At 38.8% G+C, this 26812-nt stretch overlaps 1 protein-coding gene across 10 annotated transcripts in view; it reads left to right on the top strand.

Moving 5' to 3' along the window:
* The first annotated feature begins 438 nt into the window (after positions 1–438).
* Positions 439–26812, top strand: part of Ero1b (endoplasmic reticulum oxidoreductase 1 beta) — a 93176-nt gene continuing 66802 nt past the window's right edge. For 4 of the 10 annotated variants that reach the window (XR_015439445.1, XM_087181923.1, XM_021266371.2 and 1 more), the window contains exons 1-2: positions 440–872; positions 13541–13660. Coding sequence is in view for 9 of the 10 variants with exons in the window: in XM_087181923.1 (XP_087038049.1) it covers positions 678–872; positions 13541–13660 (315 nt within the window). In the remaining variant the exon portion in view is untranslated. Of the gene's footprint in view, positions 873–13540; positions 13661–26812 lie in introns of all 10 variants that reach the window. The other 6 variants (XM_087181924.1, XM_021266372.2, XM_087181921.1 and 3 more) reach the window with 5 other exon arrangements.

Genomic DNA, 26812 nt, shown 5'->3' with positions numbered 1-26812 from the left:
AAACAAAGGAGGTGACTCTACCCAGCCAAGACGCATAAGACTTATTAAGGTAACTGTAGTAGATGTGAGGCTACAGGGAAGTGAAGGAGACAAGCGCTTAAGTTCCAGTCCCGACTTGGGTAAGTCTTAGGTGAAACCTGATTCCCAGCGGCCTAAGAGGGACCTTCTTGGGACTGGCCCCAACCTCGTTTCCTGCACAACCAGAGAAGGAAGCGGTTTCGGCTGGACAACCCGAAGAGGATACCCACGCCCCCACCCTCTCGGTGTTTTGGAGCCCTCGTGGTCGCGCCTCATTGGATGTCGTGGAACCCGACCCCGAGGAGGCGGAACGACCTCCCTACTTCTAGCCGGCCGTTTGCTGGGCCTCCGGCTCCGCCTTCTGGCCGCGGGGACCGCCGGGACCACAACGCCCAGAAAACCGCGCGCCGGGGCGTGGCCTCGGCTGAGGACGCCGGGGGCGGGGCCGCCCGGGCAAGAAGGGGTAGCGCGCGGCGCTGCTACCTTAGTCGCTGCTACTACCAGGCGCCAGGCGGTGTCCGCCGCCTCCGGTCAGCGCGCAGACCTCTGCCTCTAGAGGACCTCTGCCGCCGGGCTCGGTCCCCTGGGGTCGTCGCCCGGGCCGCCCTCCGTTCCTGGCCCCGAGGGACCCAGCCGTCCGCCTCTCGGGGGAGGCCAGCATGAGCCGAGGTGTCCGTTGGGCCGGCGCCGTGCAGGGGACGGCGGCTGCAGTGCAGCTGCTAATCACCCTAAGCTTCCTCCGGAGCGTCGTCCAGGCCCAGGTAAGCCCGGACAGGGTCCACCCAGCACCCCCGCTCGACAGTGGAGCCGGCTGCGCATGGGCCGCGGCGGGGGTGCCCAGAGTTCGAGCGCAGGTAAGAGCGAAAAGCTGGGACACTGACCGCTCGGTCAAATACAGGAAACGTCTGCGAACTCCGGTGTGCGCAGGGATGGAGACTCCCGGGGTGATGGCAGTCAGGAGAAGATGACGATCCCCTGAGCCGTTGCGGTTCTTGTCCTTGTGCTGTTTTCTGCGGCCGGGAGTGTGGCGCGAGATGGGACGGGGTGAACGTCTGGGCTGTCTTAAGGAAGCGCGCCCTGAAAGTGTCACCCTTCCCTTCGGAGTTCCTGAGGGAGGTCGGGAGGCGGTGTCGGTGCTACTCCAGGACCCCCACTCCCGGCCACCCTAAGAGTGAGTCGGGAGGAAGACAAAACTTGGCTAACTTGAACTTGCACTGGAGATTCCTTGGCTTTTGCCCCTGCTCTGTACCGCTTTATTTTTACCCACTTGCTTTAAGTCTGTTAAGTGGCATCGCCAGATGAGCCCAACTAGAGCTCTGACTGTATCCTGTGGCTCGCGGACAGAGCTCTGGGTCTGATTGAGGTGCTAACTGCAGAGTACGCTAGAGTTTGAGGGTGTCTTCGTGAAGCGATTAAAGGGAGTGCTCTCGTTATCCTAGAAACCTCAGGGTTAGCCGACCACAGCCTTTTGCCAGAAGAGCAATGTTTACATCTTTTTTCTTCAGTAGAATTTGAACAGATTGTCAGATGCTGTTGTGTCTCCTCTGCACCTGCTGCAAAGTGGCAGAACTGCTCAGAGCCAAAGAGTGCCTCAGGTGGCCTGGATAATGAGGAGATGCCATTTGAAGCAATTAATGCTCATTGCTAAGAAAAATTGACAGTAACTCTTGAGTGTAACCGTGTAAACATGTTTTTCTGACTTTATCCAGATACTTTTCAGTGATTTTATGGTGAATGCCTGAATATTCCATCTGTATTCATGTTTGAGTAGTTTTTAAATGATTTGACACAAATGGGTAAACTTTTGGTAGTGAATGAGTTAATGTAGAATCTCTGGCCCTACTTCCAAACTGTACTGATTGAGTGGACCTGAAATGAGACCCAACATTTTAAACAGGCCTTGAATGTAATTGTAATACAGTTATTCTTGAACCCCACTTGAAAAGCACTAACATAGTAGAATTCTGATATATTTGCTGGACTTACAAAAAATAAATTTTCTAAGTTGTCTTTGGCAAAATGATTTTCTAGTTACTAGTTGAATGTTTGTGTTTGGAATTTACATTTAGATATTTTTCTAAAATGAGAGTTCTCACTTTTTCTTTTTTTAACATGGCATATATTAATTATATACTTTATCAGCAGTCTAGAAGCTTCATTTAGGTTTCTTCATCTACCACTAATTATGTGTAATTAATGTTTTATAATTGCATCTATACTTCTAATTTTCTTACAACCAAATATATATAGGTAACTCAACACTTAAAGATTTGTGCATATTCAAAGTAGCATTTGCCAGACAGTCATCAAAATAAGTATCTTTGCCGGGCATGGTGGTGCATGCCTGTAATCCCACTGCTGAGGAGGCAGAGGATCGCCTGAAGTTTGAGGTTAGCGTGGGCTACATAGTGAGTTCAGGGCCAGCTTGAACTACAAAGCAAGACCCTGTCTCAAAAAAACAAACAAAAAAATAAGTATCTTTGTTTTTTTTGTTTCCAATGGTACTTTCTGATGTAGTGTTTGATCATATTTTAGGTAGTACTTTTAACCTGCAACATGCTTAAATGTACATGATCTCTTTTTTTGAACATCTGTCAGAAGTGGGGCCATTGTGGTGACTGAAGTCCTGAGAGCTTAAATAACTTAGGTGAGTGACATTAAATTGGCAGGCCTCGGGACCAGGGATTTAGCTCAGTGGTTTCTCCGCCTGCTGTGCAAGCACAAGGACCCGAGTTCAATCCCCGGTACCAAAAAGAAAAAAAAAATTGGCAGGCCTCTTTCTGCTTTATACTGTGTATCAGTCTTTACTTCTCTGGAGCATAGAGAACCAGGAAAACAAAAAAGTAGAACTAAGACATCTTTCTCATTTCTTGCATGTATTGGTTGAAAAGGTGAAGGGGAGAATTATAATTTTTGAAAATTTCTATTCAAAAGAAATAAGTCATTTAAGGAGATAGGTAATTTTGGGGTTTCTTTTGGTACCAGGGATCGAACTCAGGACCTGGCGCTTTCGAGGCAGGTGCCGGAACCACTGAGCTAAATCCCTGGCAAAAAGGAAAAAATGTTATTCTGTTGTTTTCAAGTTCTTTCTGCTTCTGCATCAGTTTTGTTTTCTCTCTCTAGAAAAATTCAAAGAGTTATCTTTATTTTTTTCTGTTTTGGTTCTCTTGTTCTCCCTTTAGCTCATACCAATCAGACTTTTTTCCCTACCACTCCTTTAAAACTGATCTTGTCAAAAACTGACCTTGTCAAGGTCACCAGTGTCTCTTTTGCTTGTTTTAAACCTCATCAAACCTATTGGCAGCATTTTTCAAAGATCAACACTCATTGTCCTTGAAATGCTTATTTTGGCATCTAGGATACAACATTTTTTATTAATTTCCTTCCTGTCTGTCGGGTCAGTCTTTCTTAGTGCTTTCTTTGCTTGTTGTTCTTCTGCCCTTGCCTGCCATTCATTTGAACTTCAGGGTTCGAATCTTGTACTATATCCTCCATCTTGACTACACTGCTCCCTCTTAAATTTAGGTCTCCAGAGAAGGAGTCTCAGCTCTAGATCTGTATATCTTAACTTTTTTCATCCTCTCAATTGGCTAAAAGTATCCCAGTCTGAATATCTGGAACCAAATTCCGATCTGTTCCCTCAGATCTGCTCTTCCCTGTATCTTTTCCCCTTATCACATATGCTCCAGCTGAACTACTCTCCCTGTTCCTCAAACAGAGCAACTAACTATGTACTTGCCTTAAGGCCTTTGTACAAAGTGTAATAAAATAAGTTCAAATTTTGAAAATGTATTGCAGCAAAAGACATTGCTATGAATACCTCTCATATTACTCCCCCTTGCTTTAAACACACTTATCCCATCAGTTTTGGCAATGTATCTTTTACTGTAATAAGTTATTTTTAAAATTTAAACATTTACCATATCTTTTTATCTTCCCTTGTACTTGATGTTTCTTCTATAAAGAGCACTCAGGTATTCATAAGGTTCACTATTTTAGTTTTTTAGTTTCTGTTAAAGTGTCATTTTATCAAAGAAGTTCCCTTATCTAAAAATTCCTCAGCTCTGGTGATACAATGTATAAGAGAAACCTTCATTCCTTACCTGGTACTCCATATGCCTTTCATCCTTTGCTTAAAACTCTCCATTCTTCCTCTCTCACTCAGTGTGGTGTAGTATAAAAATATATTTGGTCTTTGTTTCTGATTCCTGGCACAGATCTAAAATTCTTCCATGTGTACTAGATTGGCAAAAATTAAAGCATAGATTAATATCAAATATTGGGCAAGATATGATTCAACATTAACTTCCATTTCTCTTGGTGAGAGAGCAAACTGATACAGCTGTTTTGGAAATCAGCCTGTCATTTCCTAATAAAACTAAACATGTACTTATAGCAGTTCCATTTCTAAGCACATAACTTGGAGAAACTCTTGCACATGTATACCAAGATATATATCATTGTTTTTTAGCCAAACCTGAAAACAAGCCTCAGTATGGATTGTATTAGTTTCCTGTTGCTGTTATAACAAATTGCCACAGACTTAGTGACCAAAAGGAATATACACTTACTATCTTGTAGTTCTGGCAAAAGTTTACAAATGGGTTTTACTGAATTAAAATCAAGGTGTCAACAAGATTATTTTCCTCCTGGAGACTCTAGAAAAGAATTGTTCCTTGCTTTTTTCAAGTTTCTAGAGGCTTCTGTTTGGCTTGTGACTTCCTTTTCTATCTTCAAAGCCAACTCTGTAGCATCTTAGAATTTTTCTTTCTGACCCCAACACTCTTGTCTGTTTTGTAAAGAATTTTGTGACCATTTTGGTTTGACAAAAATAATCCAGTACAGTCTTCCCACTTCAAGATAACTTGATTACAGTTTTAAAGACTGTTTTGCCATATAAAATAATATATTGGAAAATTTCAGAAATTAGAACACGGACATTTTGGAGAGGGCATTATTCCTGCTGCTGTATAGATCAACAATAGAAAGGGCTGGGGATTTAGATCAGTGGTGCCAGTGCCTGCCTTGCAAATGCAAGGTGGCGAGTTCAATCCCCAGTAACAAAACCAAACAATAGAATGAATAGATTGTGATATTTTCATATCATGCTACATTTTTAACAGGGAAAATAATGCACTATAATAAAACTAATCATAAACAGATACCAAAATAAAATGTTAGCAAAGAGGCATATTACATAAGAATTCACATGTTAGATTTCATTAATATTAAAGTTCACAAATAAACAGGACACACATGTGTAAATACCAAATAGTTTCTCTAGTGTGAGAAACAGTGTAAATAAGGACTAAAAGGTATAATAGATAATGTGAAATAGGAAGAAAAGGGGCAAAGGGGAAGGGGAAGTGGGAGGGGTAGGGGAAAGGAAAGAAGGGAATGGAATATGAGAAAATGAAGAAATAGAAAGAAAGTCTTTGTAAATAGGAAGGGGTGGAGGGGTTGAAGGGAGGACACGGGAAGGGGGAAAAAATAACCAAGAGAGTATGTAAGGTGCATATCTCCAATGATGAATGTCATTATATTGTACACCTAAAATGTACCAATAAAAGGATATACCAAAAAAAAAAGTTCACAAATGTGGAAAATCTCTAAGTGTATTGTTTAGGGATACATTACAAAGAAAAGTAAAATTAAATATGGGGACACACCCTACCGAGGTACCCAGTCGCACAGAACACACGTCGAATCAGGCCGCTGCAGACAGGCAGGTCTGTGCACGTCCTACCGAGGTCCTGAGTCACACGGAAGACACCGAATCACCCCGCTGCAGACAGGCAGTCACCTGATTCCACACTACAAAGATGCAGGGGACACCAGACCACCAGACCAAGGTACTGAGTCCCACTGTTCCCGGCCCAGAGGTAGGGGCTTCTGAGCCGTCGTCCCACTGCTCCTGGTCCAGAGGAAGGGGTTTCCCGGCCACCATCCCTCCCGCTGCTCCCAGCCCACAGGAAAGGGCTTTTGGGTCACCATCCCTACCGCTGCTCCTGGCCCCTGTCCCACCTCACCCAGCTCAGAGGAGGTAATCCGTGCAGGCGCCAACAGCCCCGACCCCAGTTGAAATGAGAAAACACATAAATAAGTCTCAAAACCAGACTTCCAGATCACCTACAGCAACCCCAAAGGGAAATGAGATGGAACACTCTGATACTCAACCACCTGGACCCACTGAACTGGCAACAAAAGGGGATCTGGAAAAATGAAATCAGAAATAATTTCTCAGATAACAGGAGAAGTTGTGCCCCTAGTGCAAGACATGATTAATAAATCTAGAGAGGAGCTGAGGAACATGATGGAATCCCAACATAGAAAACCAATGGAATCCATAAAACAGATCCAAATAGATTTCCAGGACATGAAAAACTCCATTGAAAGTCTACACAGCAGAATGAGTCAATGTGAGGACAGAATTTCAGATATAGAAGATAAGATTGCAATTAGTGACCAGGAAAAGAAAAATTGCTTCAAAATTATAAGGGAACATGAGAAATCAATCCAGTAGCTGCTAGATGATGCAAAGAAGAATAACATAAGACTGACTGGGCTCAATGAAGAAACAGGAGAGAGTGGAGATGACATAAAAAATCTCTTCACAGAAATAATGGCAGAAAACTTCCCAAGCAGGGGAAAAGAGCTTGACATACAGATAAGTGAGGCATATAGGACTCCAAATAGCCTTGATCAAAAAAAACTACACATAGGCATATAATTGTTAAGATTCCAGAAACTCAACAGAAGAGCAAAGTTCTCCAAGCAGTCAGAGAAAAGAAACAAATCACATACAAAGGAAAGCCCATCAGAATCACAGCAGACTTCTCAACACAAACCATCAAGGCAAGAAGAGCTTGGAGTGACATATTCCAAGCCCTAAAAGAAAACAGCCTCCAAGCCAGATTGATGTACCCTGCAAAACTATCTTTCAAAATGGATGGAGAAATAAGATACTTTCATGACAAAGAGCACCTTAGGAACTTTGTGAATACCAAACCAGCACTCCAAAGAATTTTATACAATATCCTAGGAACAGACATTGAGGATCACAACCCCAGGAAGCAAAGCAGAATGAACCCATCTGGCATGACAAGAAATTAAATGTAAAGGGGGAGAACCCAACAAAAAGAAAAAGTCATGGCAATGACAAGTCAATACGTTTCAGCTATAACCATCAACATTAATGGTCTCAATTCACCAATCAAAAGAAATAGACTGGCAGAATGGGTCAAGAAGCAAAATCCAACAATATGCTGCATACAAGAAACACACTTAATTCAAAAGGAAACTCACAGACTGAAAGTTAAAGGGTGGAAAACAATACTGCATGTGACAGGAACCCGAAAAAAAGCAGGAGTAGCTATCCTCTTTGCAGATCAAGTAGATTTCAAACCAACACTGATTAAGAGAGATGAAGAAGGACACTACATCCTTGTAAAGGGAAGAATCCAAGAGGAAGAGATGACAATCATAAATATCTATGCACCAAACATTAGTGCACCCAACTATATAAAACAAATGCTAACAGACATGAAAAGTCATATATGCACTAATACAATTGTAGTGGGGGACCTCAACACCCCACTGTCACAAATAGATAGATCAACTAAACTAAAAATAAGTAATGAAATACTAGAACTCAATCGAACTCTTGAACAAATGAACTTAACAGATGTTTACAGAGTCTTCCACCCCACAAAATCAGAATACACATTCTTCTCAGCTGCACATGGGTCATTCTCTAAACTAGACCACATAATCACACATAGAACACGTTTAAGTAAGTGCAAAGGAATTGAAGTTATCCCCTGTATATTATCAGACCATAGTGCGATGAAATTGGAGATCCATAGCAAAAGAAACTCAACAAGTTACATAAACATGTGGAAATTGAACAACACACTTCTGAATAACCAATGGGTCACAGAGGAAATTAAAGAAGAAATCAGACAGTTCCTTCAATTAAATGACAATGACAATACAACATATCGCAATCTATGGGACACAATGAAAGCTGTCTTACGAGGGAAATTCATAGCAGTGAATACGCATATTAGGAAAATAGCACGAGCCCAATTAAACAACCTGATGCTGAACCTCAAGCTTCTAGAAAAAGCAGAGCAGGACAACCCCAAAGCTCATACAAGGGAGGAAATTATAAAGATCAGAGGAGAAATCAATGCAATGGAGACTAAGAGAATGATACAAAAAATCAATGAAGCCAAGGGTTGGTTCTTCAAAAGAATCAACAAAATTGACAAACCTTTCCCCAACCTTGTCAGAAAAAGGAAAGAAAAGGCCCAAATCCATGCAATTAGGAATGAAAAGGGTGAAATTACAACAGACCCAGCAGAAATCCAGAGGATCATCAACACCTACTTCCAGAACCTATACGCCAATAAGATGGACAACACAGAAGAAATGGACAGATCCCTAGACACATATGAATTACCGAAGTTGAACGAAGGAGACCTAAAAATTCTGAACAACCCAGTATCAACCAATGAAATTGAAAATGTAATTAAACACTTATCAACTAAGAAAAGCCCAGGCCCTGATGGCTTCACTGCTGAATTCTACAAGACATTTAGAGAGGAACTGCTGCCACTACTGTTGAAACTCTTCAATGAAATTGAAAGAGAAGCAATACTCCCAAATTCATTCCTGGAAGCAAGCATCACCTTGATCCCCAAAGCAGAGAAAGACCCAACTGAAAAAGAGAACTATAGGCCAATCTCACTAATGAGCATAGATGCAAAAATCCTTAATAAGATATTGGCAATCAGAATGCAGAAGATCATCAAGAAGATCATACACCCTGATCAAGTGGGATTCATCCCAGGGATGCAGGGATGGCTCAATATATGCAAATCAGTCAACGTAATACACTATATCAATAGAGCCAAGGACAAAAACTATATGATTATCTCCATAGATGCAGAAAAAGCATTTGACAAAATCCAACATGCATTTATGATTAAAAACCCTACAAAAAATTGGAATAGATGGTCTCTACCTCAAACTGATAGAAGCCATCTATGAAAAACCAACAGCCAATATCATACTAAATGGTCAAAAACTGAAATCCTTCACACTAAAATCAGGAACAAGACAAGGATGTCCACTATCACCACTCTTGTTCAATATAGTTCTGGAAACATTAGCCACGGCAGTTAGACAAGAGAAAGAAAAGGAATAAAAATAGGAAATGAAGAAGTCAAATTGTCATTATTTGCAGATGACATGATACTCTATATAGAAGACCCCAGGAACTCCACCAAAAGTCTTCTAGACTTAATAACCAAATTCAGTCAAGTAGCTGGTTACAAGGTCAACACACAAAAATCAATAGCTCTCCTCTACACCTATGACAGACTCACTGAGAGAGAAATAGGGCAAATAATTCCTTTCACAATAGCATCCAAAAAACTGAAATACCTAGGAATCATCCTAACAAAAGAAATCAAAGACCTCTTCTCTGAAAACTATGGCACTCTGAAAGGAGAGATTGAAGATGATATCAGAAAATGGACAGACATCCCCTGCTCCTGGGTAGGAAGGATTAATATAGTGAAAATGGCCATACTTCCAAAACTGCTATATAGATTTAATGCAATTCCAATTGAGATCTCAGCAGCATACTTCATAGACCTCGAGAAAACAATCCAAAAATTCATTTGGAGCAAGAAGAGACCCAGAATAGCAAAAGCAATTCTAGGTAACAGAGACATGGCAGGGGGTATCACAATCCCCAATCTGCAACTCTACTACAATGCTACTGTGATAACAACAGCATGGTACTGGCAAAGAAACAGACTTGAGGACCAATGGAACAGATTAGAAGATGCAGAAACAACGCCAGACACACTCAGCCATCTCATCTTTGACAAAGGAGCCAAACACCCTCACTGGAGGAAAGATAGCCTCTTTAATAAATGGTGCTGGAAAAATTGGACTTCACCTTGCCAAAGATTCAAACTAGACCTATATCTCTCACCATGCACTAAACTAAAATCAAAATGGATTAAAGATCTAAATATTAAAATAGACACTCTGAACCAGTTGGAACAGAGATTAGGCAGAACCCTTGAAGACACCGGTGTAGGAAAAGATTTTATGAACAAAAAAACCTCAGTTGCCCGTGAACTAACACAAACAATCAACAAATGGGATCTCTTCTTATTAAAAAGCTTCTGCACAGCAAGAGAAACCACCAACAGTGTGAAGAGACAACCCACAATGTGGGAAAAAATCTTCACCTGCTCTTCCTCAAACAAAGGTCTACTATCTCAAATCTATAAAGAACTTTAAAAGATCAGACCTCCCAAATTGAAAGACCCAATCCAAAAATGGGCATCTGAAATGAACAGACATTTCTCAGACAAAGAAGTAGAAATAGCAAATAAATACATGAAAAAATGTTCAACATTACTGGTCATTCGAGTGATGCAAATGAAAACTGCTGAGATTCCACTTCAGTCCAGAAAGAATGGCTGCTATCATGAAATCAACCAATAACAAATGCTGGCAGGGCTGTGGGGAAAGAGGAACCCTGCTTCACTGCTGGTGGGAGTGTAGACTGGTGCAAGCACTGTGGAAATCAGTATGGAGATACCTCAAAGAACTAGGACTAGAGGTCCCATTTGACCCCACTATTCCACTGCTGGGGATCTTCCCCAAAGAATTAAAAGAATCATACCACAGTGATATATGTGCACCCATGTTCATAGCAGCGCAGTTTGTAATAGCTAAAACTTGGAAACAGCCCAAATGCCCATCAACTGGAGACTGGATAAAGAAAATGTGGTTTTTTTATAAAATGGAGTACTACTCAGCCATAAAAAATGAGAAATTAGAGACATTTATAGCTAAGTGGATGCACATTGAGGCAGTATTCTTAAGTGAAATAAATAGGACACATGTGTAAATACCGAATAGTTTTTCTGGTGTGAGAAACTGAAAGTGTGAATAAGGACTAAATGTATAATAGGTAATGTGAAATAGGAAGAAAAGGGGCAAAGGGGAAGGAAGTGGGAGGGCTAGGGGAAAGGATAGAAGGGAATGCGATTAATATGAGAAAATGGAAAAATAGGAACAAAATCTTTGTAAATAGGACTGGAGGGGTTGAAGGGAGGGCTGGGCAGTGGTGAAAAATAAGAACCAAGAGAGACTATGTAAAGGTGCAAATTTCCAATGATGAATGTCATTATATTGTATACCTAAAATGTACCAATGATTAGAATGAATAATCGATAATGCAAAATAGGAAGAAAAGGTCCAAAGGGGTAGGGGTAGTGGGAGGGGCAGGGGAAAGGAAAGAAGGGAAAGGAAAAAATGATGAGAAATGGAAAAAATGAAAATAAAGTCTTTGTAAATAGGGAAGGTTGGAGGGCATGAAGGGAGGGCTAGGAATGGGGAAAAAATAACAACCAAGATGCATTATATAAAGGTACAATTCCCAATTAGAAATGTAATTGTGTTGTATACCTAAAATATACCAATAAAAGAATTTAATACAAAAAATAAAAAAAAATTAAATATGGGTTTTGTTTTTCATGTTTTTAGTGCTAGGGATTGAACCCAGGGCCTTTGTACTGAGGTACATCTCCTTTTTTTAAAATTTTGAGAAGAAGGTCTCACTAAGTTACTAAGTTGCACAGACTGGGCTCAGACTTGTAGTCCTCTTGTGTTAGCCTCCTGGAGTGCTGGAATTACAGCCGTGTGCTGCCACGCTCAGCCTAGGAGATAGTGTCTTGTTACGTTGCCCAAACTGGCCCTGAATTCCTGGGCTTAACTAGTCCTGCCTCAGCCTCCTAATAAATTAGACAATGTCAACAATTCAAGAAATAGCAATTACTAGGAACAATATTTTAAAACTAAATAGTTTGGTTTGTATTTTGATTTTGCTTTTCTATGGTTATTCAGGAAGTTAGAATTTAGAATCCTATATAAGCAGTGAGAGTAATGGAATCAGATTTGCAAGTTAGTGATGGGATCCTAGGAAGTGGGATAGTAAAGCATATAGAATTCCAGAGCTGAAATTCTTGATAATGATCCCTTATTCTTTATCTCAAGATGATATAGCTCTAACTGTATGTGTTAGGGAGTTTGGGGACACATTTATTCCTAGGGAGAAAAGAAGAAAGAAACAGCTGGCAAGGACTGGTTTCTACTTCCTAATCACTGCTTGTGTGTATTCCTCCTGTGGACCACATGAATAACCTGCAACAGACTGTGCCCTGTTCTTAATTGAAAAGTTGGATTGAGATAGTTGTAAGTTCATACACAGTTATAAGAAATAATACAGATAAATACTATGTATCCTTTATTCAGTTATCCTAATGGTAACATCTTGTAAACATACATAATCCAGTGTTATAACCAGGACATTGCCATTGATTGTAGACCTCATTTAGATTCTCCCAGTTTTTCTTATGTTGTTCGTGTACATGTGTTTGATGTATACAGCTTTATTCATGGATAGCTGTGTGTATCCACCATAGCAGTGAAGATACTGAGTGGTTTGTCACCACAAACATCCCTCCTATTGCGTTTTTTATAACCATACCACCTCATCCCTACCCTACTCCACCTCCCATTCCCAAGTCCTGGCAACAAACTCTTCTCCATTTCTAAAATTTTTTATTTCAAAAATGTTGTCGAAGTGGAGCTATATGGTTTGTAATCATTTGGAGTTGGCTTTTTTTTACTCAGTGTAATTTCTAGAAGATTCATCCAAATTGCTGCATATCATTGAGTCCAATTTTTAGTTCAGTTAAAGAATGTCTTATGAAAATTTTGGACTCTAAATTCACTTTGTAAGTATCAATTTCTCTTGGGTAGGAACATGCATTTTTTTTTTATATCAGGAATCGAACTCAGGGCCTCGAGCTTGCCAGACAGGCTCTGTACTACTGAGCTATGTCCCTGGCCCAGGAGCATGAATTTTAAAGTCTGATGGATTTGAGAATAAATACCATATCTACTTTGGAAAATTATTTTAGGCTCACTAAACTTTAATTTCCTTATATGTAAAATTAGGATATTATTTATAGGATACTTCTACAGAATAAATAGGATGACATATTAAAGGTCTTAGCACTGTGCCTCTCACATAAGTGTTCATAAATGGTAGTCTAAAAGAAAGATGTGGGTTGCTACAGCAAAATTATTAACATTCTTGACTTTCAAGTTAGTCTAGGAAGAAATTGTTTTAGCATTCCATTGGCGGGTATTTATATATGTTCAGGAAGGAGAAGGAGAATTCAGTCTTTTGTTTTTAGCACTAACCAAGGCTGTTTAGGTTTTCAGAGTGAGCATTATCTAATCTTCATATTGTTTTTTTTTATATCAGTGATCATAGTAAAACATAGTAACTGCTTTAATGTTATGAATCTTAATCAGCAAAAACTGGCTAATTTGAATGAACAAATTATATAATAGTATAGATTTGTTAAGATTGAAACATCAGTAATTTACATATTTTAAGTTTTATATATGTAAATTCTAGGTGGCTGGAGTTCTGGATGATTGCTTGTGTGATATTGACAGTATTGATAACTTCAACAACTATAAGATCTTCCCCAAAATAAAAAAATTGCAAGAGCGAGACTACTTCCGTTATTACAAGGTAAGATTATAATTTTAGTTCTGTTGATGTTAAAGATTTCTATATAGCAGTCTGTGGATGTGACTTTATGACCCTTCTGAAAATCCATTTAACTCCCCCAACACCCTATGCATGTCTTTTGTCATTTGAGTGTATTTTGTTAATCACTTAAGAATCTGAGACCACTTCCTGTGTTTGGGGATATCCCCATCTCGCAGTTTTGGTTGAGTCAGAGACTCCTCAGTTTACAGAAACTGAAAATGCCAAGACAGACCTTGTCAATCCCCATTAATGTAGGTTCTTCCATGTAGACCCAGCTACTCAGACTTCAAGTTGGGCTGTACACTAGCATTGATAGCAGTGCAAAGTGATGTAGCAGCAGATGTGCATTGCTTAGCTCCCCGGGAGGACTGGCAAACCAGGCTGAAGCTATAGGAATACTTTATGCAGTACCTGTGGTAATACTGCAGGATTGGGTCTTAAATCTAGATCCAATTATCCTAGTAACATTATCCTACACCTACACAAAATACCAATAATACTTTAGAGGGAGCAGCAGTCTTCAAATATGGCAATTAGTAATATTCAAAAGGACAGTTATTCTAAATTTTTGAAAATGTTTTAAAAGCTACTGTTGGGCTTTTTTTTTTTTGCTCTTGCTCTCAGGATTCAGTTGGCTTATAATTTCTTTGATTAAAGTTTTTAGTTTATTCTGAAAACTGAGCATGAATTTCTTTTTATCTTTATTCTAGATAGACTATCTTAATGCTTCAAATATTTTTGAGGGTAAAAAATCCAGTCTTTTGGGACTTTCAGGTTGTGCAGGAGAATAAATTAGAAAAGATCCAGTCAGTACCAAGAATATCTAAAAAAAGGGTGACTGTTTCTCTTCTATCAATAAAATATTGGTTATAGCTGGACATGGTGGCACATGGGTGTAATGCCAGCATTTGGGAAACTGAGGCAGGATGATCACTGAGTTTGAGGCGAACCTAGGCTATATAGTGAGTTAAAGGCCAGTGTGAACCATATAATAAGACCTGTCTCAAAAAGCCAAAAATAAAACAATACAAAAAATTGGTTATGAATGCAGAGAATTTATTTCAAAGAGTAATCTATTGTCTTAATTTCTGCATATTGCATATAAATTATTGCCACCACTGAATCCAAATCTATTTATAGTTCCTGTCATATGTTTCCTTCCTATTATTAGATTGAATTGTATGAAATTATTTTATATTTCAAAAATGATTGAATATACACTTTTATATGGTTCAATCTAATACAGTGCAGGAAGCATTTACTCAGTTAAAAACCACATCCTTACAGGTGTCCAGATCACATCTCCACTGACTCTCATGACCCTCCTCCCTCTTTCTTGCTCCCATTTTGGGACTGCATCTTCTATTTCTATATCCCTACAAGTCCTGGTCAATAGAGGCACTCAGATATTTCAATGAATGAATATTTTGTTTACTTTCGCACCAAATTTGTTAGTATTGTCCACATTTTTCAAATGAAGAAATGATTTAGGTATCATAGGTAGGGCATTTTTGTTGTCAAAGAAAACAAGTTTGATTAAGAAAAAATATTGAGTAGTTTACAAAATTGAAGACAAGCTGAGAAAGCATACTTCAGAACACGGTGGTATAGTGGACCCTTGACTTATGAACGTCATTGGTTCCCAAGGGCTGGTTTTAACTCAAGTTAGTAGTAAGTCAGTACAGCCGAGATCTGGATGTTTACCTGGGTACACACTGTAGATAATAGGCAGATGAATCTTCCATTAACCTAATTAACCCAAATTGTTTGTATGTCAGGCCAGACGTAACTTGAGGGTCCACTATAAATTGGTTCTAGGAGGCATGACAAGTACCAGAAATGACAAATAGCAAAAAAATTGTTTTGCTGAAAAGGGTAGTGAGTCATGAGGCAATCAAAACTAAAAATTGTAGCTTGTGTTTTGAGTACCAAATAAGTGACGAGTACTGGGACACGATTTTTGAGTTAAAATGCATCAGGGGCCAATTTGATGAATTTCAAAGCAGAAGAATACCAAGGTATGTATGACTGTAGATGAAATTAAATGAGCACTGATGGATAATTAAAGGCAAATTTTTGGATCAAATTAACCATATTCCCATATTTTTACAACATTTTAAGAAGACGTTAGAGTCTTGGCTGTTCTAGCTAAGGTCATGTGACCTTTGACCAAAAGAGGGAAGGACAACTTTGTCAGTAGTCCCATTCACATGAATATAAGAAGAGTCATTGTTTCTCAAAGGTAAATTAGGGAAGTATTACAGAAGAAGGAAAAATGGATGCTGGATGGGCAAAAATAACAATATACCTCTTGGCTACTCGACATACAATCTCTTCTCTTATACATGTAGTTAAAAATGTTCCAACTGAATGAAATTGTTCTATACATAACCAAAACGTACTCCTATCCTCCCCAAAGGAGGGTAGTGCCCTGATTTATTTAATACCTTCAGCTATGAGTCTAGGATATTTGAGTGAGAGCTACTCTTCTAGTTCTGTCAACCTATGAAAGATGTAAAAAGGAAATTTAACCACTTCATATAATAGTGGCAAAAAAGGAAAGCTAGAGAAGAGGTTAATTTCAGGGACACACATGCATACTTATGATTCAGCAAGCAAGGAAATATAGGCAGAAACAACCACCTACTTTTATGCAGCTAGGAATTGGTTGTTGTAACCGGTGTTTATAACTTCTCTTTTATGTAATCCCTTCCATTTTTTCACTATTTTGGTATGAGGTAACTTGCTTTGTATATCAAGCTGTGCTCAAATTCATTTTTCTGCCTTGGCCTCCCAAGTGCTGGGATTATAGGCATGCACTATGATGCTTGGCTCCCATGAAATATTTATTGAATGAGTAATTTTTGCTAGCCTCTAGTCTAGATTGTACTGTAGATGCAGTAGTGAATAAGACAAAGCTTGTATTCTGATCAGGGAAAAGATAAGTAAACAACAAATGTACTTTCAGGTGGCTATAAGATAAATGTTATGGAGGCCAGGGATTTAGCTCAGTGGCACTGTGCCTGCTTTGCAAGTGCAGGGTCCTGAGTTCGATCCCCGGTACCCCCCCAAAAGATAAATGTTATGAAGAAAAATAAAGCAAAATAGAAGATAATAGTGATTATGGAGGGGAAAAAAATGAGGCAGGTGTCCCTATTTTTAATGAAGGTGGTCTGAAAGGAAGGTATGTTAAGCACCTTTTTGTTGCTGGAACAAAATACCTGACACACATAACTTAAAGGAGAAAAGGTTTATTTAACTCATGATTTCAGAAGTCTTAGTGTCCATGATTAGCTAGCTCCAAGGCAGCAGCAACATGGTGGAAGGCTGTGGTAGAGGAAAATTGTTCACTTCATGGCAGCCAGGAAGCATAGAGGAGAAAAAGAGCAAGAGTGGCCTACTGGGCTCTACCTCCCAATAGTCCATCCAGCTGTGTGGGCTCACAGTGGATTAAGGTGAGAGTCCTCAGATCAAAGTACCTTTGTAACCCCACCTCTGAACATTGCTGTAGTGAGGGTCAAGCCCTTAATATGTGAATCTTTTAGGGGGACAACTTTTATTTAAACCATAACAAAAGTATTTATGCTAATGTGCCATTTGAGCAAAGACCTACTTAATGTGAAAGAGTAAACTATGACAAGATCTGGGGAAAGAACATTCCAGGGAAAGAAGTTTAAAGAAAAACAGCAGGTTTAAAGGTCTTGACATAGGAATAAGGTAACTGTCTTTGAGGAATAGGAAAAAGGGTGATGTTGTGGTAGAAAGTAAATGAGAGGCAGAGTTGGTGAGGTAAGTAGGGATCAGATTTTTTTTTTTTAATTAAGGCTTATTGACCATAGAAGGATTTTGGATTTCATTCTACATATAAGAAAATTTGAAGGGATTTTTGTGCAAAATAGATTATAGGGGTATGAGGCAGGAATAGAGAAACCGTTTAGGAAGCTATTGCTGTAGTCCAGATAGGATGATGCAGATTTGGAAAAGGGTTCTAGAGTTGGAAGATGTAAAAAATGTCAGATATTTATTTTTTAAATAAAAGGTAACACCAACAGACTTTTCTGGTGGATTATGAAGTGTGAAAGTAGACGTGGTGATACTTGGAGCTGGGGATTTAGCTCAGTGGTTCCACTGCCTACCTCGAAAGCACAAGGATCCAAGTTCGATCCCCAGTACCAAAAAAAAAAAAGTGATGATACCTAAGGTTTGAGCACATATATAAAAAATCATGACTAATGAATTTTATTCTATGACTACAAGGATGATTATTCTAGATCTTCAACAAAATTCAAACATATATTCTTGGTTTTTTTTAAATCAGTAAGAGTTATCGTTACTTCCTTAACATGATGATTTCAGTCCTAACATCATCATAGCCAAGATCTTATGGAGAAACTTAAGAATTCACACTTAGATCAGAAACCAGGAGAAGAACACTATAGTCTTCATTACTATTAGATGTATTGTCCCGTACAGTTAAACAACAAAAAGCCATTAGAGGCATAAATATTTAAAAAGAATAAAAAGATTTTCATTTGTGACAAAAGTATACCTTGAAAGCATAAAAAAAGGTTGTATACTTAATATGCAAAAAAGTCAGTAGCTTCGTAAATGCTAACAATAACCAGTTAGAAGATAGACTGGAAAACCTCATGAATAAAAAATAAAATATGTAGGTGTAAATATTAAACAATGTGCAAAACCTAAATGAAGAGGGCTTCAAAACATTCCTGAAAGACACAAAAGTAGACTTGTTCAGATAGAGATCTTTAAAGTATGAAGAAGTTAGAACCTTTTTTTTCTTTATGGTGCTGGAGATTGAACCTAGAGCTTTATGCATGTTAGGCAAATGCTGTGCTACTGAGCCGAATTCCCAGCCCCATTGCATGAAGATGTTGATTCTTCTCAAGTTAATATATGAATATAATGTGATCCTCATAAAAATACCAATGTGTTTATGTTTTTCATGGAGCTAGACAAGTTGTCACAGGTTAGGTTTCCTGGGAAACAGACTCAAAACGGTGATTGGTCTGCCAGAGGTTAATTGGGGGATTACTCTTAGGACCAACAATTTAAGAGAAGGAAAAGGAAGAGAGGGATTAGGATTGGGCAAAGGGAGAATTCAAGCTGTGATACAGCCTCAGTAGAACCTTAGCTGAACCTGTGGGGAATTTTTTTCCCTTAAATTCTTTTATTGGTACATTTTAGGTATATAATACATTTACATTTATCATTGGTACTTGTGCCTGTACATGATGTATCTTGGTTCTTATTTTTTCCCCATTCCCTGTCCTCTCTTCCCTATTTACAAAGACTTTGTTTCCATCTTTTCCTTTTATAATTTTTCCTTTCCCTTCTTTCCTTTCCCCTTCCCCTCCCACTTCCCCCTACCCCTTTGGACCTTTCCTTCCTATTTTAAATTATCAATTATTCATTTTAATCATTTTAATCCTTATTTACACTTTCAGTTTCTCGCACCAGAGAAATTATTCATTATTTACACATATGTGTCCTATTTATTTCACTTAAGAGTATGGCTTCAATTTGCACCCATTTAGCTAAAAATGTCTCTGGTTTTTCATTCTTTATGGCTGAGTAGTACTCCATTTTATTTTTTAAAATACACATTTTCTTTATTCAGTTTCCAGTTGATGGGCACTTGGGCTGTTTCCAAGCTTTAGCTATTATAAACTGTGCCTCTATAAACATGGATGCACATATATCGCTGTGTTATGATTCTTTTAATTCTTTGGGGAAGATCCCCAGCAGGGGAATAGCTGGGTCAAATGGGACCTCTAGTCCTAGTTCTTTTTTTTTTTTTTTTGGTACCGGGGATTGAACTTGGGTCCTTGTGCTTGCACAGCAGGTGGCCAAACCACTGAGCTAAATCCCTGGCCCCTCTAGTCCTAGTTCTTTGAGGTATCTCCTTACCACAGTGATTGCAGTGATTTCCACAGTGGTTGCACCAGCCTGCCATCCTACCAGCAATGGAGTAGGGTTCCCTTCTCCCCACACCCCCACCAACATTTGTTATTGGTTGATTTCTTGATAGCAGCCATTCTTTCTGGGGTGAGGTGAAATCTCAGTGTTGTTTTCATCTGCATCATGCAAATGACCAGTGATGTTGAACATTTTTCCCTACATTTATTTGCTACTTTTACTTCTTTGTCTGAGAAATGTCTGTTCATTTCAGATGCCCATTTTTGAATTGGGTCTTTATAGTTGGGAGGGTCTGATTTTTTAAAGTTCTTTATATAGTCTTGATAGCAGACCTTTGTCTGAGGAACAGCTGCTAATTTTTTTTCCCACATTGTAGGTTTTCTCTTAGCTTTGTTGGTGGTTTCTCTTGCAGTGCAGAAGGTTGGTTTTTTTTGGAACCGGGGATCGAACTTGGGTCCTTGTGCTTGCGCAGCAGGCGGCAAAACCACTGAGCTAAATCCCTGACCCCAGAAGGTTTTTAATAAGATGAGATCCCAGTTGTTGATTCTTTGTGCTACTTCCCATGCTACTGAGGTTTTTGTTCATAAAGTCTTTTCCTATGACAATGTCTTCAAGAGTTTTACCTAACTTATCTTCCAGCAAGTTTAGTGTTTCTGTTTTAATATTTAGATCTTTAATCCACTTCAATCTTAGTTTAGTGCATGGTGATAGATATGGATCTAATTTTAATCTTTGGCAGGTTGAAATCCAGTTTTTCCAACACCATTTATTAAATAGGCTATCTTTCCTCCAGTGAGGGTGGTTGGGTCCTTTGTCAAAATGAGGTGGCTGAGTATGTCTGGAGTTGTTTCTGCATCTTCTAATTGATTCCACTGATCCTAGGGTCTGTTTCTTTGCCAGTACCATGCTGTTTCTATCACAGTAGCTTTGTAGTAAGTATAGTTTCAAGTTGGGGATTGTGATGCCCCCTGCCATGTCTCTGTTGCCTAGAATTTCTTTTGCTATTCTAGGTCTGTTCTAGTTCCAAATGAATTTTTGGATTTTTTTCTCTAGTTCTGTGAAATATATTGTTGAAATATCAATTGGCATTGCATTAAATCTATATAGCAATTCTGTAAGTATGGCCATTTTCACTATATTGGTTCTTCCTACTCAGGAACAAGTGATGTGTTTCAATTTTCTTATATCCTCTTCGATCTCTTTTTTCAGAGTGCTGTAGTTTTCAGTGTAGAGGTCTTTTGTTTCCTTTGTTAGATTGATTCCTAGATATTTCAATTTTTTTGATGCTATTGTAAAAGGAATTGTTTCCTGAATTTCTCTCTCAGTGAGTGTTATTTATGTACAAGAAGGCTATTGTTTTTTGAGTGTTGACCTTGTATCCAGCTACTCTACTGAATCTGAAGTCTTTTGGCCGAGTTTTTTGGGTCTTCTATGTAAAGTATCATATCATCAGCAAATAATGACAGTTTAACCTCTTCCTTTCCTATCTTTATTCTTTTTATTTCTTTCTCTTTTCTAATTGCTGTGGGTAATGTTTCCAGAACTATATTGAACAGGAGTGGTGATAGTGGGCATCCTTTTCTTGTTCCTGATTTTAGCGTGAAAGTTTTCAGTTTTTGACCATTTTGTATGATGTTGACTATTGGTTTTTCATAGATAGCCTTAATCAGGTTGAGATAAAGACCTTCTATTCCAGTTTTCTGTAGGGTTTTTTATCATGAATGGTGTTGGATTTTGTCAAATACTTTTTCTGCATCTATTGAGATGATCATATGGTTTTTGTCCTTGACTCTGTTAATATAGTGTATTACATTCATTGATTTACGGATGTTGAACCATCCTTGCATCCCTGGGATAAATCTGACTTGATCAGGGTATATGATCTTTTTGATGACCCTCTGTATTCTGTTTGCCAGTATCTTGTTGAGGATTTTGGCATCTGTGTTCATTAGGGAGATTGGTCTGTAGTTCTCTTTTTTGGGTTAGGCCTTTCCCTGGTTTTGGAATCAAAGTAACACTTGCTTCCAGGAATGAATTTGGAAGCCTTGCTTCCCTTTCAATTTCCTTGATGAGTTTAAAGAGTAATGGCAATAGTTCTTCTCTAAATGTCTTGTAGAGTGCTCGCTTTGGCAGCACATATACTAAATGTCTTGTAGAATTCAGCAGTGAAGCCATCAGGACCTGAGCTTTTCTTTGTTGGTAAATTTTTAATTACGTTTTCTTTTTTTTTTTGGTACCGGGGATTGAACTTGGGTCCTTGGGCTTGCACAGCAGGCGGCCAAACCACTGAGCTAAATCCCCAGCCCTACAGTTTCGATTTCACTCATTGTAATTGGGGTGTTTAGAATTTTTATATCTTCTTCATTTAACTTTGACAATTCATATGTACCTAGGAATCTGTCCATTTCATCTGTGTTTTCCATTTTATTAGAGTACAGGTTCTCAAAGTAGGTATTGATGATCCTCTGGATTTCTGCTGGATCTGTTGTGACTTCACCTTTTTTGTTCTTAATTGCATGGATTTGAGCCTTTCCTTTCCTTTTTTTGATAAGGTTGGCTAAAGGTTTATCGATTTTATTTATTCTTTTGAAAAACCAACTCTTTGATTCATTTTTTTTTGTATCATTCTCTTAGTCTCCATTGCATTGATTTCTGCTCAGATCTTTATAATTTCCTCTCTTGTATGAGCTTTGCGTTTGTCTTGCTCTTCTTTTTCCAGGAGGTTGAGGTTCACCATTAAGTTGTTTATTTGAGCTCTCTCTGTTTTCCTAATAGGGGCATTCACTGCTGTGAATTTCCCACGTAGAACTGCTCTCATTGTGTCCCATAGATTCCTGTATGTTGTACTGGCGTTATCATTTACTTGTAGATACTGTCTAATTTCTTCTTTAATTTCCTCTGTGACCCATTGGTTGTTCAGGAGAGTGTTATTCAATTTCCATGTGTTTTGGGGGATTTTGTAGTTTCTTATGCTATTGATCTCCAGTTTTGTGGCACTATGGTCTGATAATATACAGGGGTAACTTCAGTTCTTTTACATTTACTTAGTCATATCCTATGAGCTAGCATATGGTCTATCTTGGAGAATGACCCGTGTGCAGATGAAAAGAATGTGTTTTCTGATTTTGTGGGGTGGAACACTCTGTAAACATCTATGAAGTCCATTTGTTCAGTAGCTTAGTTCAGTTCTAGAATTTCATTGTTGATTTTTTTGTCTAGATGATCTGTCTATTTGTGATAGTGTGGTATTGAGGTCCCCCACTACAGTTGTATTAGTGCTTATCTGATTTTTCATGTCCATTAATATTTGTTTTGTATAGTTGGGGGCATTCATATTTGGTGCATATATATTTAGGATTGTCATCTCTTCCTCTTGGATTGTTCCCTTCACAAGGATGTAGTGACCATCTTTGTCTATCTTAATTAGTTTTGGTTTGAAATCTACTTTGTCTGCAAATAAGGTTGCTACCCCTGCTTTTTTCCAGGTTCCTGTCATGTGGAGAGCCATTTTCCATCCTTTTACTTTCAGTCTGTGAATTTCTTTTTGAGTTAGGTGTGTTTCTTGTATACAGCATATTGCTGGATTTTGCTTCTTAATCCATTCTGTCAGTCTACTTCTTTTGATTGGTGAATTGAGGCCATTAACATTGATGGTTATAATTGAGAGATACTGACTCATCCTTGTCATGATGTTTTACTGTTGTTGGCTGTTTTATTTCTTATTTTTCCCCCTTTCCCTTTAGTTTCTTGCCTTGTCTGGTGGCTTCCCTCTGTTGGGCCTCCTGGAGTTGTGACCTTCATTGTCTTTTTCTAGGATATTGTTTAGAATTGTTTGGAGTGCTAGTTTGGTGTTCATGAAATTTCTCAGGTGTTCTTTGTCCTGGATGTATCTAATTGCCCCATCAATTTTGAAAGATAATTTTGCAGAATACCACAGTGTAGGTTGGAAGTTATTTTCTTTTAGTGCTTGAAATACTTCACTCCAGACTTCCCTTGACTTGAGGGTTTGTTGAGAAGTCTGCTGTGATTTTGATGAGCTTTCCTTTGCATGTGATTTGTTAGTTTTCTGTTACTTCTGTGAACAGTTTTTTGTTTGTTTGCTTGTTTGTTTGGGGTTTTTTTGGTACTGGGGGTCGAACTTGGGTCCTTGCACTTGCGAGGCAGGCAGCGGAACCACTGAGCTAAATCCCTGGCCCTAACAGTTTTTTTGTTTGTCATTTGTACTTTCTCCTGCTTTTTCGTGGACTCCTATCAGTCTTATGTTAGTCTTCTTTGCATCATCTAGCAGCTGCTGGATCGATTTCTCATGGTCCCTTACTATTTTTAAGAAATCTGTTTTCATGGTCCTTCACTGCAATCCTGTCTTCTATATCTGATATTCTATCTTCAGATTCCCTTAATCTGCTCCGGATGCTTTCAATGGAGTTTTTAATCTCCTGAATATCTGTTTGAATCTCTTTCATGGATTCCATTTCTTTCTTATGTTGGGTGATCATGGTTTCCATTTCTTTCTTATGCTGGGCATTCATGGCTTCCAGCATGTTTCTGAGCTCATCTGTTTTTTCGTCTGTTTCTGTTCTAGAGCCTCTAATCATGTCTTTCACTCTGCTCACCATCTCTGTAGTTATCTGGGAAATTATTTCTGTTTTGAATTTTTCCAGAGCCTCATTCATCTGTTTTGTCACTTCCTGTGCTATCAGTTCAGGGTATCCAGGTGGTTGATCATCAGACTTTTCCACCTCATTTCCCCCAGAGTTTGTCTTTGGTGGGGTGGAAGTCTGAGTTTGTGCCTTGCTTAAATGTCTTCTCATTTTTGTTTTTGGTAGTGTCTTTGGTTTAATTCCTGGGATGATATTTTGAAATTGCTTATTGTAAATATCTTTGTTGCTTGTATTTAGAACCCTTATGGAATGATTGCTTCTCAGAGGTATCTTCCAGATATAGCTGGTCTTTAGGTTTTGAGTCTCTAATGACTCTGAGGCTATCATTTTCATTATACCAGGAAGGACAACTGATTAGATCAATCACAACACCTTAGCCCAAGTGATACAGTCAGCAAGACCATAGCATCAAGCACAGCTTAGAGAATGACAATTTGTAGTAGTTATTAATGTATCACCTTTAACTGTGTGAATTAAATCAAAATTGAGGACTAGCCCAACATATGTTTATGGTGAATAGACTCTTCAATATAGCAACTTTACCCTTCTGGATGGGGAGTTAGAAGGAGTTGGGGAGGGAGGGATAGAGAGATAGAAGGATCGGGAAAGGTTAGCAGTGAGGCCAGAGGACACAGGAAGATCACGCAAACTCTAAGAAACTGTTAAAGACAAGAGGAAAAGACAAAATGAAAGAACAAAGATGAGAACAGAACAACCTAACAGCAATAGGAAGGCTAGAAACTGTATTTACTTTCCTTTAAAGCTAATGACAATTGAAAGAAGGAAAAAGAGGAGAAAAGAAAGTAAAGAAGAATTCCAAATTAGTGCCAGAACAGGAATAAAAAGGGAGATGTGCGAGAGAATGAGTGAGAGAAAGAAAAAAGAAGAAGCAAAAAAAAAAGGAAGAAAAAAAAATTGAAAAGCGTAGAAAAAAAACATTAAAAATAAGAGCAAAAAATTTTTGAAATTAACAAAAAATAAAAATGAAAGGCCTCCTACAGAGTATGTCTCTGTTGTCACAATAGACAACGTGGGCAGCAGTGTGCAGATATAAGTCAGTGAGTCTCAGCAAGCCAGTAGCAGACCGGTGAGATTCAGGCATGTTTCTGGCTGCAAGTCCCCAGTTGAGCTCCCCGTCCTCCTATGGGGTTGAACTCTGCAAGGCTCTACTGTAGGTTCCAGCTGCCCTTCCCCTGAAGATAGTCCAGGTTCTGATGGGAGGTGATGATCCCTCCAACTTAGCAAGTACGGTGGTCTGGTGTTCCATTATTGCAGAGATTCTCTTCACTTTTCCTGTGGGCTTCAATTTTCATCAAGGAGCCTGAGAGAGGCCCTCTTGCTGTTGTTCACTTCTGCTCTGTTTTCTGGAGCTCAGGGCAATGGCCTTTATGACCCCCTGTGCCTCTGTAGTGTGGAACCAGGTACTGGCACAGCCAGGAGGGTGGGGTGAGGGCCCTGCAGGCACCGAGGTCCTCACCGTGGTGGTGGGGCTTATGGGGCATTTTTAAAATGGAGTAACTCTTCAGAATTTTTCTCATTTGCAGGGAGAGGTCTAGATCTTTATATCCTTGAGTCAGTCAGTCATTGAATGAAGTCCACATAGGAAAGGTCATGCAACCTTGAAAAGTAGATCTCTTCAGCTACCAGCAAAATTTCCCAAAAAGCTGGGGTAAATTATAAGCCCTTTATTCCCGAAGGAAAATCTGAGTAGTGTATTACAGTGTCTACTATAATCCATTTCTTATGCCATATATTAGTTAGCTTTTGTTCCTTGACAAATTAGCCCAAAATTTAGTACTGCAGTTCAAAACAGCAAACTGAGAAGGTATCATTTGAGGAAGACTTAAAGGAGCTGAGAAAGCAATGTATGTGATTATCTGGAGAAAGAGCATTCTAGGCAGAGAAACAGCAAAAGAAAAGACCTTAAGATTACAATGTGTTCACCTAAAATGTACCAATAAACTTAGTAAAAAAAGATTACAGTGTGTTTTGTGTATTGGAGGAACAAGGAGGTCAGTGAACAAGGGGAGGAGGAGAGCAAGGGAACTAAAACATGTAAGGAATTATCAGTCATTGTGAGATGAGTTGGTAGGCTTTTGAGCACTTTCAAAAGGATTACTGGTTATGTTGAAAAATAAGCTGTACAGGTATAAGGACTGGGCAGGGAAAGCAGTAAAAGACAGTCTAATAATTCAGGCAAAATGATGATGGTTTGGATCACAGTGGTAACAATGGAAGTGGTTAAAGTGTTGAATTCTGGGTATTTTTTTTTAACTTGCCTTAAAAACCCAAGTCTACTAATATTGTATTTCAATCTATATCTCCTGTCAGATTTATCAATATTTACTTTATATAGATGCTCAAATACTGATGCATATATAATTATTATAACTACTTGATGAATTGACCTCTTTATTGTGATATAATGACTTTGTCTCTTTTTTTTACTTTTTTACCTAAAGTTTATTTTGTCTGATGTAAGTACAGAATATCTATCCTTGATCTCTTTTATCTTCCGTTTGCCTGGAATATC

Source organism: Heterocephalus glaber, unplaced genomic scaffold (genome assembly GCF_053883595.1).
Source record: "Heterocephalus glaber isolate CG9 unplaced genomic scaffold, H.glaber_assembly_v1.0 deba00001472, whole genome shotgun sequence".
NCBI classification, from domain to species: Eukaryota; Metazoa; Chordata; class Mammalia; order Rodentia; family Bathyergidae; genus Heterocephalus; species Heterocephalus glaber.
Note: the sequence above shows the minus strand (reverse complement) of the source record. Positions and strands in the feature narration are given on the sequence as shown.